General features: G+C 46.1%; 1 protein-coding gene across 1 annotated transcript; it reads right to left on the reverse strand.

Annotated features, from left to right (window-relative positions):
- Positions 1-7,446: 7,446 nt before the first annotated feature.
- Positions 7,447-14,988, reverse strand: LOC135376571 (uncharacterized). The gene is made up of 7 exons (XM_064609107.1): positions 14,700-14,988; positions 13,255-13,293; positions 11,476-11,517; positions 9,728-9,781; positions 8,791-9,106; positions 8,011-8,076; positions 7,447-7,626 (listed from the first exon to the last, which is right to left on the reverse strand). Exons 1-5 carry the CDS (start codon positions 14,986-14,988, stop codon positions 8,874-8,876), a joined length of 657 nt encoding a protein of 218 aa, XP_064465177.1. The 3' UTR covers positions 7,447-7,626; positions 8,011-8,076; positions 8,791-8,873.
- Between the last annotated feature and the right edge of the window lie 971 nt (positions 14,989-15,959).

Here is a 15,959-nt window from a genome sequence, read left to right on the forward strand (position 1 = left end):
TTCAACAAAAGAGTTTAGGTCAACGAACAGAGGTCAAGACTTCGACAGTGCGCTCTGGATTCCACTGCTAAGCTGCCGTTTCGCACTGAGTCAGGCTCACATACTGTGACATTGTTAACTTCGGATATAGCATTTTTTGGGCATTGGATTCCATGGTATGTGTGGGCCTGACACTAACGCAAATGTCACACTGGCCTTTGTCAGCTGCCGGAGAGACCACGACTTGCAAGGATGGCAGAGAACGATTTCAAGAATCAGCCACTGATAAAAGTCAAGCATAACGTTTCCGAGCAACATATGAAATATGTTGTCTTTTAACTGCAAAACTAGTCACGTAGGCGATATTTCTAAGTTGCGACATCTCCGTATTTCAAAGAAAAGTATCGCCCAAAGTATCGCGTTTCTTTTTCTTACTAACGGTAGCGGTACACCGTTACTTTAAATAAGAAGTATCGATATCGCTATTTCGATACTTTTTACTCAAGTAAAGAGTGTCAGCATCGCGATACCATATTTCGGTAACGGGTACAACACTGTTTACAGCTCACTCTTAATAACTTGTCTTATGTTTGTAAAAACCCTGATGCATTATTCATGCCTTGACAACCAAAAGGTGGTTGATTTTGTGTATAAATGAATAAATAAATAAATACCCTAGATACAGTAATTCAGCAATACTGTGCAATGATACGGCAATTTCAGCTTACCTACATTGTATTATACCGGGTGTTTCACCTAACTGTTCAAAATATATATAAATTTACTTGCCCAAAAATCATGTGGTCAACGGTATTTCTGTTCCACAAACTTGTGCCATGACCCAGAGGCATTTTGATCAGTTTTCAGTAGTGATAAATCTAATTAATTGAATCCAACCCCGAAATTTACCAAGCCAATGTCACTTTAACATGCCAATGAGGTGTCAATGGCAGTGTTGTTCTCTTTTCCTTTTTGCCACAAACAGAAAATGCATGTCGGATATACCGTGTTCCATCACAAAATAAACTGCCCTGCTATAGTGGTAAGACCTCGAAGAAAGAAAAAAAAAAAAAAAACGAAACTCGTCGCTTCGAGAGGCAGGAACTGCCGGCTGCGCCGGTGACACCGCCCGTTCAGTGCCTTTTTCCATGCTTCTGATGATAACGGCAGCCAGAGTTATCTAAAAAGGCACTGAGTAGGAAATGAAAGAAAGAGGACAGTGACTTTTTCTTCTGTTTTCGCGTAACTCTTGCCTCTCTGGTGGGACACCCATGTTGTGATCGTACGGGGCAGATCCAACATGCGCTGTTTTTGGCAAATAAAAAACAACAACGTGACATTGGATTCGCATATTTCGGAGTTGAATTTAGAAAATTAAATTTATGGTGATTAAAGCGATCAAAAAAATTTATCAAAGCGATCCTGCGTCTTCGTAAAAGATTGCGGAAGTGTCCCGTTGAGCCGAGACTTCTCATGCAAGTAGATTTTAACACATTTTTGTGACACGTTAGGTGAAGCACCTTGTTTAATGTTGCGAGTGTGACGCCACAAAAGTGTAGGAAACAGTAGTGTTGCGCTGCTCGATCTGGAATGCGGAAGTGAATACTTACTCTGATGAAGTCGCTGGAAAGTGACACCGACCTCATGTCAAACACTAGCAACAACTTAACAAGTGGTTCAACATGTGCCCTTGTGCATGACCATGGTTCTTTCGGTATGTGGCCAACACTCGCACATTCACAACATTCGCAGGATATTCACTTGGCAATATTCCAATTTTTTTTAATATTGACGCGAATATTTATATGTAGGATTATAATTCCGAAGCGAATACGAATTTCGATATTCGAGTTGCGAATCAAATCGATCCAATCCCTTTCATACCGAATACATTCGAATACTCGCCGGGAAAAAAAAATAACGCAAGGACAAGCGATGCCGGTGTGATGCAGCGAAATCACCACAAACAGTGTTTGAGTGCACTAGTAGACTTATCCTATCACTTTCCTTAAAGCGACAGTCCGGACCTCCGCAGGGTATTCGGATTCCGACTGCATGCATTCGACTGTGTTGTCGTCCACGTAAACTGTTAAGTGTGGAAGCTTCCCCGTTTAAGAGAAAATAGAGAGTTTTAGTACATGGTTACCAAAAGGCGATTCCGTTAAGTAACAGCGTTGATGGTCTGCGCACGCCCACAACAGAGAGAGAGATTTGCTCACGGCGCATAACCACCAACGCTATCCGTTACGTACGCAAAGGTGATAGCGCTCGAATACTAAAACTTACTAATCAATGACATCGTGCGCTTAACCAATATCCGATTTTGTTTCCCTGTGACGTCAGCGGTGTTCTCGACGTCACCATTGAGCCAAACAACAGAAAGATCGGCGCGTTCAACCCGAGCGCCATGAGCTTGCGGGTAGAGAAACTGGGTAGTTGGTAAGTCATACTTCAGTTTTGTTTTCTTTTTTTTTTAGCAGGGAGACAAGGACAGAGGAAACAGACAGGAAGGCTGCGTACTCACAACTAAAGGGAAATTTTATTATTGACACATTTAAATAGGTAATTTCCAAGCGTAGGCATGTCATAAACACGTGAGCACTAGGAACATTAGAGCACGTGAAGACTGGAATCATTATCGAGATACATTCTCAGCTTGTTTGAGATCAATGGTGGTGCGCTTACATTTATCACTAGCTTGTTAATCAAGTAGGCTTCAAGGAGCTCCCTATCCACTTAGATGGGTAGAAATCCAGCGAACCGGTAGAGATGTAGGAAGGGAGTTCCCTCAGGACAGAAGCCGCCGATATTTCGAACAGAGACTGTTCTTCTGGGCACCGTCCTCATCATTGGCATGGTATTCAAAAGGGTTAGATGTGACGTGTTTAAAGGTTCATGCGAATTGTGGGTCAACAGCCCGGAGCGAAGAAAGGGTCCGTACGGGCTTTGACGGCCGGAGTGAATGGCCGCTTTGTTAGAGTGTGCAGAGGATTATGTGAACGAACGGAAATAGAACGAGCAAAGTTTTTTTTCTTCTCTCTCCATTATCATCGGTTATGTTCTGCATGGCCACTGCTTTCTGCTTTCTTTATTGCATGCCACAACTTTGTATTACAAACAACTTTGCTCGTTCTGGAATTTTCCCCACGTAACCACTAACCTCCTTATCTTTCGCTATGTTTGCCAATTCTTGCCTGTTGTCCCGTTTCGTCCACGTGTTCGTGAACCCCCATTTTTCTGTAGCCGGTCAGGAGCCTAGATCACTTCGTTCACATAATCCCCTACACTACAAAGCGACCATTCACTCCGGCCGTAAAAGCCCGTACGGACCCTTTCTTCCCTCCGGGCTGTTGACCCACAATTCGCATGAACTTTAAACACGTCACATCTAACCCTTTAAATACCATGCCAATGATGAGGACGGTGCCCAGAAGAAGACAGTCTCTGTTCGAAATGTCGGCGGCTTCTGTCCTTTCCTATCCACTTGGTTTTCAAAAGTACCAACTATTGTAGTTTTTTTTTTTTCACTTTTTTAAATAGTGGTTCACATCCGCAGTTTTTGCAGTGAACTGCTGATGACCAGACGGGGTGCTAGATTTTTGTGCAGCAGAGTGTTCTCTCAACTTCGTGTTTATACATCTGCCCGTTTGGCCTAAATAGATTTTACTGCGTGATAAAGGGATAATGTACACAGCCCCTTGTGTACATTATAGCCATTTATTATTGTGTTATATCTGACAACCCCTGATTTGTTGACAGTTTTGTTTATGGCAGGGTATCTTGAGAAGTTTATTCGGTGCCGTGATCTCGATAATGATTCCTGCTCTTCGCCTGACCTAATGTTCCTAGTGCTCACGTGTTTGTGACATGCTTACGCCTTGGAAATTACGTATTTAAATGTGTGAACAATACAATTTTCCTTTACTTGCGGTACGCAGCCTTCCTGTCTGTTTCTTAACTTAAACTTAAGTGTGAGCCTTGCGGGGAATGAATAATTTATTCTTGCAGTGAAGACGACCTGTTTACTTGCTGGGCGAATGATTGCCTTATAGACGATCGGGACGCACAATGCATTCCCTGTCGTACCTGCGCGTGGTTGAGGCGATTTTCAGGTGAGACTTGACCCAGTCGAGATTCGCGATTTGTTTATCGTTACTCTGAAGTATGTAGCGTGTGACACTTGTTATGCGGGTGTTGGTGCTGTAACTTATGTTGCGTAGGTGACCAGAACGATATGGACACTTAGTAACACTTCCTTGTCTCTTTAAAAGGCTTGATACTGCAGCCACCTTCTACCCAGGACGGTGCATAGTGTCTACCGAACTGTTTTAGGTGCTCGGTCTCCACTAATCGGAAACGCACGTTGTTTTTCTTGCCTTCACGGTGCACTAAACAGCAACCCCTCATAGCTCAACAACAGCGTCGCATATGCAATAACCACGCACCGCTAAAGAACAGGAATGCAATACGTATTTTGGATACGGCATCCAGGAACGGCGATGCACAAAATACAACAGCCAACACCGCCTAGACAGACAAGGCCTCTCCATGCTTCCCTCTCCCGCGCCCTGACGTCGCGAAATCCCGTCCTGCAGCTTCGTTTGCTGCAGCGAGATTCTACATTGCTAGGTGCCCGCGTCCCACTGCGTGCGTTATTATTTTATGAGTGAATGAGCTTACATTCACTAAAAAGCAGGAAACACACACACACACAGAGCGCTACTTTCAACATTTCAATGCATACACGCTGAAACCGCTGTTGTAGCGAATGAGCTTCTTAGCAATGTAGCACCTTTGACCAACAAGCCCGTGAGCAGGGGCAATTATGAGACGTGTCCGACATGAATTAATTTCAATCCTTCTGAACCATCAAAAACAAAAGTAATCAGAAAAGCTGTCAATGGTGTCCATGATATTTTCTTTGGTGTTTAACAATCGCTCGACATTGAAGGAGATGCACACATATATCAATACGTATTTAGTTTATGAAGCACAACAATGCATACGAGGCATCGTTGCGAAAATTCGACATTTCTGCATAGGTTTGCGAACTTGATTTTAAGACAGAACCAATGTTGAAAGGGACGAGGCACGCAACGAAAGTAAGAACAGCTTTAGTGATTGAAAGCGAAAGCGCAAGTGATCATAAGAACTGGTGCGCGAGAGATGTGCGCGCCAAATGTCAGTTGTCGTCGTTTTCCAACACCCTCCCTCGACAACTACTCTCAACAAGACCCATGCGATCTCGTAAGAACTGTAGCTGCTGCCGAGGGAGCAGTTAGTCAGGGCATCACGGTCATCTGGGCTGTCTCGCAGTATTCCAGGTGACCACTCGGCGTTGCACCAAATCCCTAATGGTGATGTCGGACGTCGACATGTTTGTGCTCGCGTTGACTCCTTCAGCGAGTGCAAGTTTAATGCAGCTTTGGTTGTCTTCAAATAAGACGGTTGGCTTAAGTAAGCAAATACTGAAAGACGGTGGAAGTTCTTGGAACTATAGCACTTCTGTGATGGTAGTGCTGCGGCGACATACTCCGCTTCTGTAGACGATTGCGCAACCGATGCTTGTTTTCAGGTGACCATGAGAAAGGGCTCCTTCTAGTTGTATGAAGTATCCGCTGGTGGACTTGCGGCCCTGCTTGTCTCCTGCCCAGTCAGCGTCCACAACAATTCATCTCAAATTCCGTGTTCGGCTCAGCCGAAAGCTCCAGCTCGAAGTCTCTGGTGCGCTTCAATTACCGCAGAAGCTTTTTCACAGCATTCCAATCTCGTTGATGTGGTTTGCTTACACGCCGTCACAGAATCCCTGCCGCGCATGCAATGTCTGGTCTTGCCGTCGTACTGAGATAGAGTAGCTCCCGAACCGGCTCGGTGATATATGTCGTTGCTGGGAAGTAGACCTTCGTCTCCCGTGAAGTTGAGATACTCTGCATCCATTGGTACTGGACTGGGTTTGGCGTCCTGGAGTTCGTACTTCCCCAGCAGCGCGTCGATTTTGCTTCGTTGGTGAAATAGGAAACAGCTATCTTGCGGACTTTCCAACTCTATTCCTAGGTAGCGACTGACTTTACCTAGATCCTTAAGTTCGATGTCCCTCCAGGCTTGAGTGATGACTGTGTCGTCTTTGTGACAAATCAGTATGGCATCTACCTACAGCAGTATGTACAGGCGTCTGTCTCCTATGTCCTTGAAGTAGAGACAGGAATCCGCTTAGCTACGGCTGTACCCCTCTTGCAGAAGAACGGAATTTGCCTTCAGGTTCCAAGCTCTTGCAGCTTGCTTAAGTTCAAAAGGGACCTCTGGAGCTTGCAAACAAGCCGTTCCTCCCCTTCTGCAATGAAACCTTCCGACTGCTTCATGTAGATATCTCCTTCGATATCTCCGTTCAAAAAAGCTGTTTTCACATCAAAGTGCCGAACTGTTAAGTGTTCTGCGGCAGACACCGTAAGCAGAATACGTAGGGTGGTAAGTTTAGCAACAGGAGCGAACGTGGCATCACCCATACTGTCCCATACTTTGGGAACATCCTTGTGCGACGAGCCTCGCCTCGTAGCGTTCCACGTTGCCATTGTTATCCAGCATTGTTTTAAAGATCCATTTCACCCAAATCTACGAGCACCCACGTGTTTAACTGTTCAAGCGATATACTTTCCTCATTTGCAGCTTCGATCCACTTCATCCTTTCAGAAGGAGGCGACAACTGGACTTCTTCCCAACTGACAGGATCAGTGGACGGTGCAGCACGCGCGACGTACGAAAAACGTTTTGGCGGGACTCCTTTACTTACGGAATAATTGCGTACACAGCGGCAAGCCCAGCGACTTACAACTTAGCAGCGGTGACAGCGCTTCGTAAAAGTCCCGAAGCCCGCTGAGAAGAAGAGCAGCCACTTGGAAATTGGTGATTTCTTGCGCGATGCCTCTAAGCCGCTCTACTAACTCCAGAATTCGCCTGATGTAAGTCAATATATCTTCATCGTTTTCCACACGTGACTGGTATAGCTCCCTGAGTAAATAAAGCTTGTTGCTTAAGTTTGCCCGCTCGTGAACCTTCTTTAGCTCCTCCCACATCTGCTTCGCTGACGTACAGTTACAGACGTGCACGATCTGTCCGTCATCGATGCTCAGGGAGATTGTGCTCTGGGCCTTACTGCCTCCGGTGATCCATGCAGGCGTTGTATCCGCTGCGACGTCACTCGCAACGTACGACCAGGTGCCCCCGGATGAGTAGCATTTTCATCTTAAACTTCCATACTTGGTACTTGCCGTCAACGAGCTTCGCCACAGAGAATTTGCTTCATTCTGCAATTTCCAACTCGACGCAGCAGGAGATGACGAGCAGACCCGGTTGAACGATTACCGACGATCAACGCCAGGGCCCATAACCTGTTGAAAGGGGCGAGCCACTTAGCGAAAGTATGAACAGCTTTACTGACTGAAAGCGCAAGTGATCAGAAGAACCGCCAAATGTCAGTTGTCGTCGTTTTCCAACAACCAATCACAAAAACATCACGCAGTGTTGACTGCAAGACAGGGAAGGAAGTCGTAGTTACTGAAGGACACACGGCTGACTCTTGATGGTGTGTCCCGCACCTGTTCACCACTTACACCAGTTGTTTGTCTACTGCAAACACGTCACAAGAGGCACCTGAGAAGAAAATAAAAGCGAGTACTGAAGCAAATGCAAGAAAGTCAGTGCGGGGAATGATATTACAATGTTCTCAAATGTATCAGACAAAATGTAAATCAAACTCTTCCTTTTTTTACATGTTTAACCCATTCCACCCCCCACCCCACCCCTAAAGTGTACCTGCAACAACAGGCTTAACGAAAAGAACACTCTAAGGTGTTTCTTCCAACCAGCATTCCCTGACATTGACAGGGGAGTCGACGTTGAACGAGCATCATGTAGTGCACTGTATAATTACTATGCGCTTAAGAGAAAGAACCTAAAAAAGCGTGCTACTGAATTTACATTCGAGGCCCTCAACGAAGCAAACATTGAGCAACAGAATGCGAAGATTCCCAGCACCTTTGTAGCCGAAACGCATACGTTTGTTGTCAATGCTGCTCTTCATGAATCGTACTTCGACAAGTTCTGCATGAGAAAAAAAGAGAACAATCAGAAAGAGAGATCCAGCGTCATTGCTCAATACATTCGGGAGAAAGAAGATAGCTATAGCAATAGAAACTTCCGTTTCAACACGTTCTAGCTGTAAACAGGCTGTTGAACAACATTAAGCTGCGACAGATCAGTTGCACAGGGAGAAGCAGCTTCTCAGAAACAAAAGATAAAATTCTACAAGGTGAATACTAAATGGTGCCATTTAATAATGTAATAATAATTGGGGGTTACGTCGCGAGACAACTCAGATCATGAGCGACGCCACAGCTGTCGGTCTGTGGATTGCGTTTGCCCACCTGAGGGTCCTTTAACGTGCGATGAAAGCTCATCACACGGCGCCCCTTATTTAACGTCCCTCGCGGAAGACTGCGTGTCTAAGCAACTTGTACCCTGCCACCGAGTTGCTGACGTCCTCGGCCGGGTTCGAACCCGCGATCTCGGGATCAGAAGGCGAACACGCTACCGACTGAGCCACCGAGGCCGGTAATGGTGCCATTTGATCACAGCGTTCTATGGGTGCCCTTCATAACGTAGTCAATGTTGCATCCAAAAACTGTAATTGTACGCCTCAAAGTACAACTTTTGCACGTATTTTGAAGTATGCTGTTGCAAACCGTTCTAGAACTGTTCCTGAGGAAGTATTAAAGCTACACCAGTCCAAACGAGTAGTAAAGCTGTTCAACTCACCTTTATTCGTGCTTTCGTGTACTCTTAGCAGCAGAAGTTGTAAGTCGCTGGGCTTGCCGCTGTGTACGCAATTATTCCGTAAGTTATGGGCACAGACACTGCAGTAGGATCCTATTCTTCGGAAGTACACGCTCGTTCGCTGTTTCACATCGAGAAAACGGGTGAATTCGTCTTCGAAATAGCATCTCTGCCGAACGCAACCACAGCAAGCGGACGCCATTGTTGGCTTGCCGACGGACGGCATAGGGTGACGTCACGGAGCTGCGGAGGGGCCTTGTGTATGTAGGTGGTGTTGACACAGCCCGCTCAGAGGAGCCTAGATGATGCCGGAACAGAACGCTCCTGACGTCACTACTGTTCCAAGTGCGGCTTTCAGTCGAGGGCAAGAGATGCAAGTTCGGAATTGCATTATAAATTCTTGGAGTCGAATATAAAGGAAACATTTTGCATGGTACATCGGAACGATATAAGGAATCATCTGACAAGGCCTGTTTTACTTCACATTTCGTGTCAATTGGACCTTTATTATGTCAGAACAATGGTGGTGAAATACCATTTCGTCCTCACCTACCTCACTACCTTCTCAATAGATACTAACAGAGATTTGGCGCTTGTAGACCTATTTTAAACATATCATTTATCTGCTAACATTTCCGTTCGCTCTTGATTTCCACTCCGCCTATGCGGGCAAACCGGTCCCATTTTGCAGCTATTCACTTCCTATTCGCTACGGTTCTAGACTTATTCGCTTCGTATTCGATTATCCAAATCAGTTGTTCGCTTCATATTCGCTTCGGTTTTCAAACCACTCTTTGCACGGGATAGTTAACATGCAGGTGGCGAAGATGTTACATTGTATGTCGTGATGTAGTAGGGCGATAAGATATCTAAGGGAGTTGCTCACTGAAGAAGTAGCGATAACCATATTCGCACTCACGTTCATCGACGAGGTTTACTTCATCAGGACGTTCAGCAGGAGCGGGAGCAACTTCTGCGGTACCAAATGCAATGCATTAAGCAACACAGGTAAATGAGTGAGTCAATCAGAACTTGTGGACTGCGCACAGTCTGCAACTCTTCTAACGTTTCCATCAGCGTCATATTCTGATGGGACCATTCAGCCGGCTGTGGGATATGAGTCATAAAACGGCCATAATGGCAGTTATCAATTGTTTTTGCGAGTATATATTTCCCGCTCAACATATGCTGCTTGCGCAGAAATGCTACACTTCTAGAAGCCGTATGTTATTTGAAAAACACTGCATGGACCGCTGATCTGTGCCGCAATCGGTAGACGGTTTCAAAACCATGGTCAACATGTCAGTAGATAATGTCGTTAAGTTAATATATTGTTTCATAAGTGTATTGAAATGCAAGAGGCAAACACGTACAAGAACAGCACAACACACTCCGAAAACACTGATAAAGCACTCCCTCAATCCCTTTCTTATTTACATCCTCGACTCGTGTAATACTGTGTCCGTCCATGGGACGTTTGCTGTGCGGTCATACGGCGTATTTCGGAGGCGATGCCTGGTGGCATTCTTACTCTCTTCTCAACTGTGCACATCATGACAGTGCACATGTCATCAGACACTATTGCTACACTATGGACCTTCACGATGGGATGGAATGAAATGGTCGCTCAATCGGTGCAATGCGTCTGTCACCATTCTGACGTAGTCAGATAATGTGCATCCTGGCGCGACTACTAAGGGAAATGCACCGACATATGTATCAAAAGCGCCCGAGGAACACCCAGGAAAAACGAAATGCCATTAATTACTAATGTTCTGCCATTGTCACGCAGACCAGTCATTTCGCTCCACGAGCTTACATAGCTCGAATTTTGAGTTCACAATGACATTCAATAAACATACAGCACTTGATGCATATTTCCATTTCGACGCCACGTATTGCCTTTTTTTAATTCACCGGAGCACCAAACCTCATGCCCGGCGTACCCCCAGTGTATTTGCTGTTGCATGTTATCTATGTGTCTCCTCCCTGTCCTTCCCAGAGTTTTTTTTCCTCCTCCTTACATATCCTCATGGTAGTCTGTCAAGTCAATATGTACCGTAGCTTGGAGTTGATAAAATTCCTACTCAGTTAGAACCTATGTTGACACAGGTTTCCTAAAGTGTAATGTAATGAGAGGAAAATACAAGAAGAGCGCAACACCCGAATCAAGCACTCCCTCAATAGCCGCAATCCCCCCTTATTTACTCTCTCGACTCACGAAAGTCCCAGTTACCCCTTAGTACCCTGAAGATGGGATGCCATGCTTGTTCATGGGACGTTCGCTGTGCCGCAATGCATCTCGTTTTCTTTTGCAGCATGAAATGAACTGACAAATTTACGAGTGTGAGGTCTTTCGTAGTTTTCTCAAATGTAAATTTCACTTCTTTAGATGGTATATAGTCGACACTGCCGATGTCAGTACACGCTGTCGCTACACTTGGGACGTTGACGGTGCAATTGAATGCAATGGCAGCTCAATTGGTGCAATGAATCTGTTACTGCTGGCAAAGCCAGTGAGAATGTTTGGGGATTCAACCCCCATCGACAACCGTGCCTTTGGTAGTGCGCTTTTCAGAAAACGAAATGAGGGTGACATCCTCATTTCATGTGCACCATTCCCATAGAACCCCTCCCGAAATATATTTGCTGCTGTCCATCACGTACCCGGGCCTATAACTGCCTCCGACGCCTGAGCACTTGCCGTTCCTGAAATATGAATTAAAAAGACAGAGAGTCAGCATCTCCCAGAACGCGATGTCCATAAAAAGACGCAACTGCTATGCCGCCAAGTTGCAGCGTTCAAAATCAGGGTCTCAATCCTAGAAAGATAATGGGTCTGAAAATGACCATGTTTCAAAACACGATATTACTGAGCAACGTGCCTATTTCCTGTTTTGGTTATTATGTCCGTTCAAGTCGCTTTACCAATGAAATATAACTTATGTAATGAATGAGCTGTTATCTTATTTATGCAAATGTAATGAATGTGACTGGCGGAGCGGTCGCGCTACAGCACCGCAGTGACAGCATTGGGGAGAGTCAACTTGTCTCAAGCGGTAACGCCACTGCGCTGTAGAAAACCACACAAGGCTTATTCGATTAACTAATGCAGCAGCTTGAGAGAGGTATGTCCCGCAGAGCGAACGCTGCATTAGCTCTGCTCAGCGTAGCTGGGGGAGAATGTCAATGGTCTATTGCGGGGAGTCACAAGGCGTAAAAGTACGGAATGACGATCTCCTCTCAGCAGCGCGATACGCGTCCGCCTCCTAGACGAGACAGCTGCTTCTGCTGTGCTGTCGGCCTGCATTCCCTTCGACACCGCAGTAGGCTGGAACCCACTAGCCAGCCTGTGCCCTGCTTCGTAGACGAGCTCGTAAGACATTAGCATATCTATCACCAACAGTGCGGGTGAGTTTTTGACGCCAGATTTTGAATGGCTTGCAGCAGATTTAGAGCGTGCCAACATATGCCTGAAATGGTCTGAAGGAAACCCATAAAAAACGTAAGCCAATTACTAATATTAAGCTCCTGCCTGTGTTACGCAGACCAATCATTTCGCTTCATGAGCTCATGTAGCGAGAATATGATTTTGCAACGACATTCAACAAAGTCAAAGCGCTTTATGCGTGTTTCTATTTCGAGCCACAGACTGTTCGTTTTTTTTTTTATTGGGTGGTTGTGCGTGGTGTTGTAACTGTTGTTATAGGCTACTCACAAAAGCGCAACACCACAAAGCACTTCCTCAATAGCTCAAATCCCCTCTGTACTCTCGACCCATGAAAGTCCCAGTTACCCGTTGAGACAGTCAATATGCGATGTCATGTCTGTTAATTGTGCGTTTGCTGCGCGTCCATACATTTCGTTTGGTTTTGCAGGTTGCAATTAAATGCCAAATTTGATAGCCTTGTCTGTTTTTTCTTCATTTCCCCAACTGTGAATTTCAACTCTTACATGTGAAATAACCTGCAGTTTCTCGTGTCAGTAGAACTGTCACTACAGATTGGACGATCACGACGTAATCGAATGGAATAGCCGCTGATTCTGTGCAAAGCATGTCAACGCTGACGTAGCCAGAGGGGAAGTTTGGGGATTTAACCCCTGATCCGAAAACGTTCCTTTGGGAGTGCTATTGGGCAAGGGAGATGAGGGTGACATCCCCTGTCCCCATGTAGAATTATCATCAGGTGTATAATCAGAATTAGCATGATGTCTACAAGCTAGCGATAATACCACAGCACCATTCCTTTCGTTGAAATATCAGACACGACTGCACTCGATCTCGTGATAACCAAGAAGTGAACGAAGGCGCTTCTCGCGCCTCCTTGTCCTAACTTTATTTTTCTCGTATAAATATTGTACCGAAGAACCCATGGGAAACATGCCCCATAGACCCCCCCCCCCCCAAAAAAAAAAATCATCGCTACGTCGCTGTTTTTCACATACCCAAGTCGGAAGCTGCCGACACCTGAGCGCTTTGCGTTTCTGAAATAAAATTAAAATGAAAGCGTCAGCATCCACCAGAAGTGATGTCCACAGGAAGAAGTCGCTGGTGTGCCACGATGTTTCAGCTTTAAAAATCCAGGGTTATATCTAAAAATGTCTATATATCTGCAGGGTCCGAAAATGACCGTGTTTCAAAATAGGACATCACTGAGCAACGTGTCTGTTTCGCGTTTGTCGACGTCCGTCCAAGTGGCTTGAATCCACTTCCAAGAATGATCCAAGAAGCAATGGTTGATGTACGACGAAATAAAATAAAACTCAGATCTGAACAGCAGTGGTCCAGAGGATAATTTTCTCATTATGCAATCTCTTCCATTTCTAATGCGAACGAAACGAGGAAACATTAATCTCAACATTTCGTTGCAGTCAAACGTGATACTTGTTGTGTCACTATCGCCAAGCACAACACATCTCACCCATCATGTTTGATGCCGAGCTCAAACGACCGCCCGTTCAGAACTTTTACCTTCAACACTCTGCATACATCGTGCATCGGAAGCGAGACGGCTGTCGCAAGGTGTCCAGTCGGGAGGGCTCTCTTGAAGAGGCGTATTTTGAAGAAATAAAATGAGAACGATTCTTGCCGAACACGTATTAATTTACAAATAGAAGGTCGTTTTCATCACGGTAAGTCATAATATGGGAAGTGAGGTTCAGCAAACTTACTCAATGATATTTGGCGATAATTTTCTACGTTTATCGTGTCAGTTGTTTTGGGAAAAAGTATCACGTTTGCATGAAGCCAGTCGAGTAGTACAACGTTTTCTAGCGATCCCTGACACAAGTGTTGTGTAATATTTATGCGTAATATCGCAGCACGGCAAATAATTTACTCTATATGGTACTGTAGCGGCGCCTGGTTGCGAAATGGGCGTGATGAACATCGCGAGGACGGTGCGACGTATGTTTCGTGACTCAGCACTCGCGCTAGATTCGAAAACGACCTGGACATCCCATTGGACGAAGAATAAACCCACACGTTTTTCAGCTTGCTACGTTTTGGTGGCAGCGGTGGATTCGTCTTAGTGACATGGCACCTGAAAACTTGTCAGTACTTCAGCAGTTTCTTCTACCTGACAGATGTATTCTTAATATGCGGACTTCCAATCCTAGGAGAAGCACTTTTTCGCCGTTTTCTTGGACCGACGGCGAAGTTATTGCCTCTTCCCGTTCTTCGCCGCAAATGAGATATGACATGGTACGAGATGGTTTATTTTGGCCTTGACTCTGCAACCAGAGACAAGGTCACCTCTGCTATCCCTGCAACGCTTGGTGATGCTTTTCAAATAGCCGATGCTTTTCTAGTAGTCTTGCAGTTATTCGCCAATTTCCGCTATCTCCTTCCGCAGCATCGCACACAGTGCCTTAGGTGTCACAAGCCACACCAGCGATAGATCCACTGACGGGACTTGCATCAGCGATAGCTGGATTGGACAGGAAACTGAATGTCCTTGCCACCTCTGCAAAGTGCACGCCCTGCAAACGTCCCAGTGTGCTACCGCTGCGGCAATCCGAGTCACCTCGCAAAGTGTTGTACACGGCGTCCACGAGGATAAGCCCAGTCCCGATTTCCCAGGTATCCGGCAACAGGAAACTAATCGGCATTCCTTGTTCGGCCTCGCTGGGAACGCCTATACAGTGGTCCACCGGCAACCTGGGAGGTCCCTCAATCATGACTACAGGCGTCGTTGAAGGTTCGCCAGTTAGGATGCTGCTAGAGTCGGGATCCAGTATGACTATCCTCAACTACGATATCTGGCAGCCACTACTGAGGCGTTCCCCGACCGAAGCGACTGTACCCCAGCCTGTTTACGACCTCAATGGTAACCCATTGGATGTCGCAGGAGTTTATGACCTGATGATATCTGTCCCGGGAACCACCAGTACCGTTCTACCTGGTTTCGTTGTCCGTGGTATACCGCGTGACTGCATCCTCATCGTAGACTTCCTCGTCACACATCATTACATCATCGACTTCGACGCCCGCACCCTCAAGCTTGTTCGAACACAAACAGGACCGAAGCACACGCAGGGAATCGTACGTCAGCCACTGGACCTGTGCTCAGCGATCACTACTATACTGCCGCCACATACGGGTGACGCAGAGGAGCATGAGGTGTTACTTGTGGGAGTTTCCGTGAGCAGCATTTCAGACAGGATGTGCACCAGTCGGAGACGCTAGAGTTCATTGAACTCTGGGTGTGAAGCACCTGGGTCATTGTAGTGCACTGTGGTCGGTCCTGCAGACAGACTCCTTGCCGTGAAGATAATGACGGAATATGCGAATGAAATAAACAAGTGAGAGCAGCTCTTTGCGTGTGAGTCTGTACTTCCTCTCGGGCTTGGTTAGGGCTTGCCTTCCGTAAGCTATGACTATCGGTCTCGTTTCGCTCTTGAGAGAACAACGCCGAAACCGCTGTCGGTTGCATCCGTCTCCAAAATGATGGGCAGGCTGAAGCCTGGATAGCGAGGACCGGCGCGCGTGTGAGAAGGCGTTTAAGGTGGGCAAAAACAGCCTCAGTCCACGCAAAGGCGGTATTTTCGAGCTGACGATGCAGAGGAGAGGAGGTAGTGGCAAAATCTCTGGTGAACCGGCGTTAATACGACTAAACCCAACAACGACCAGAGCTCCTCCGCACTTTGCG

Source organism: Ornithodoros turicata, unplaced genomic scaffold (assembly GCF_037126465.1).
Source record: "Ornithodoros turicata isolate Travis unplaced genomic scaffold, ASM3712646v1 ctg00001158.1, whole genome shotgun sequence".
Lineage (NCBI taxonomy): Eukaryota > Metazoa > Arthropoda > Arachnida > Ixodida > Argasidae > Ornithodoros > Ornithodoros turicata.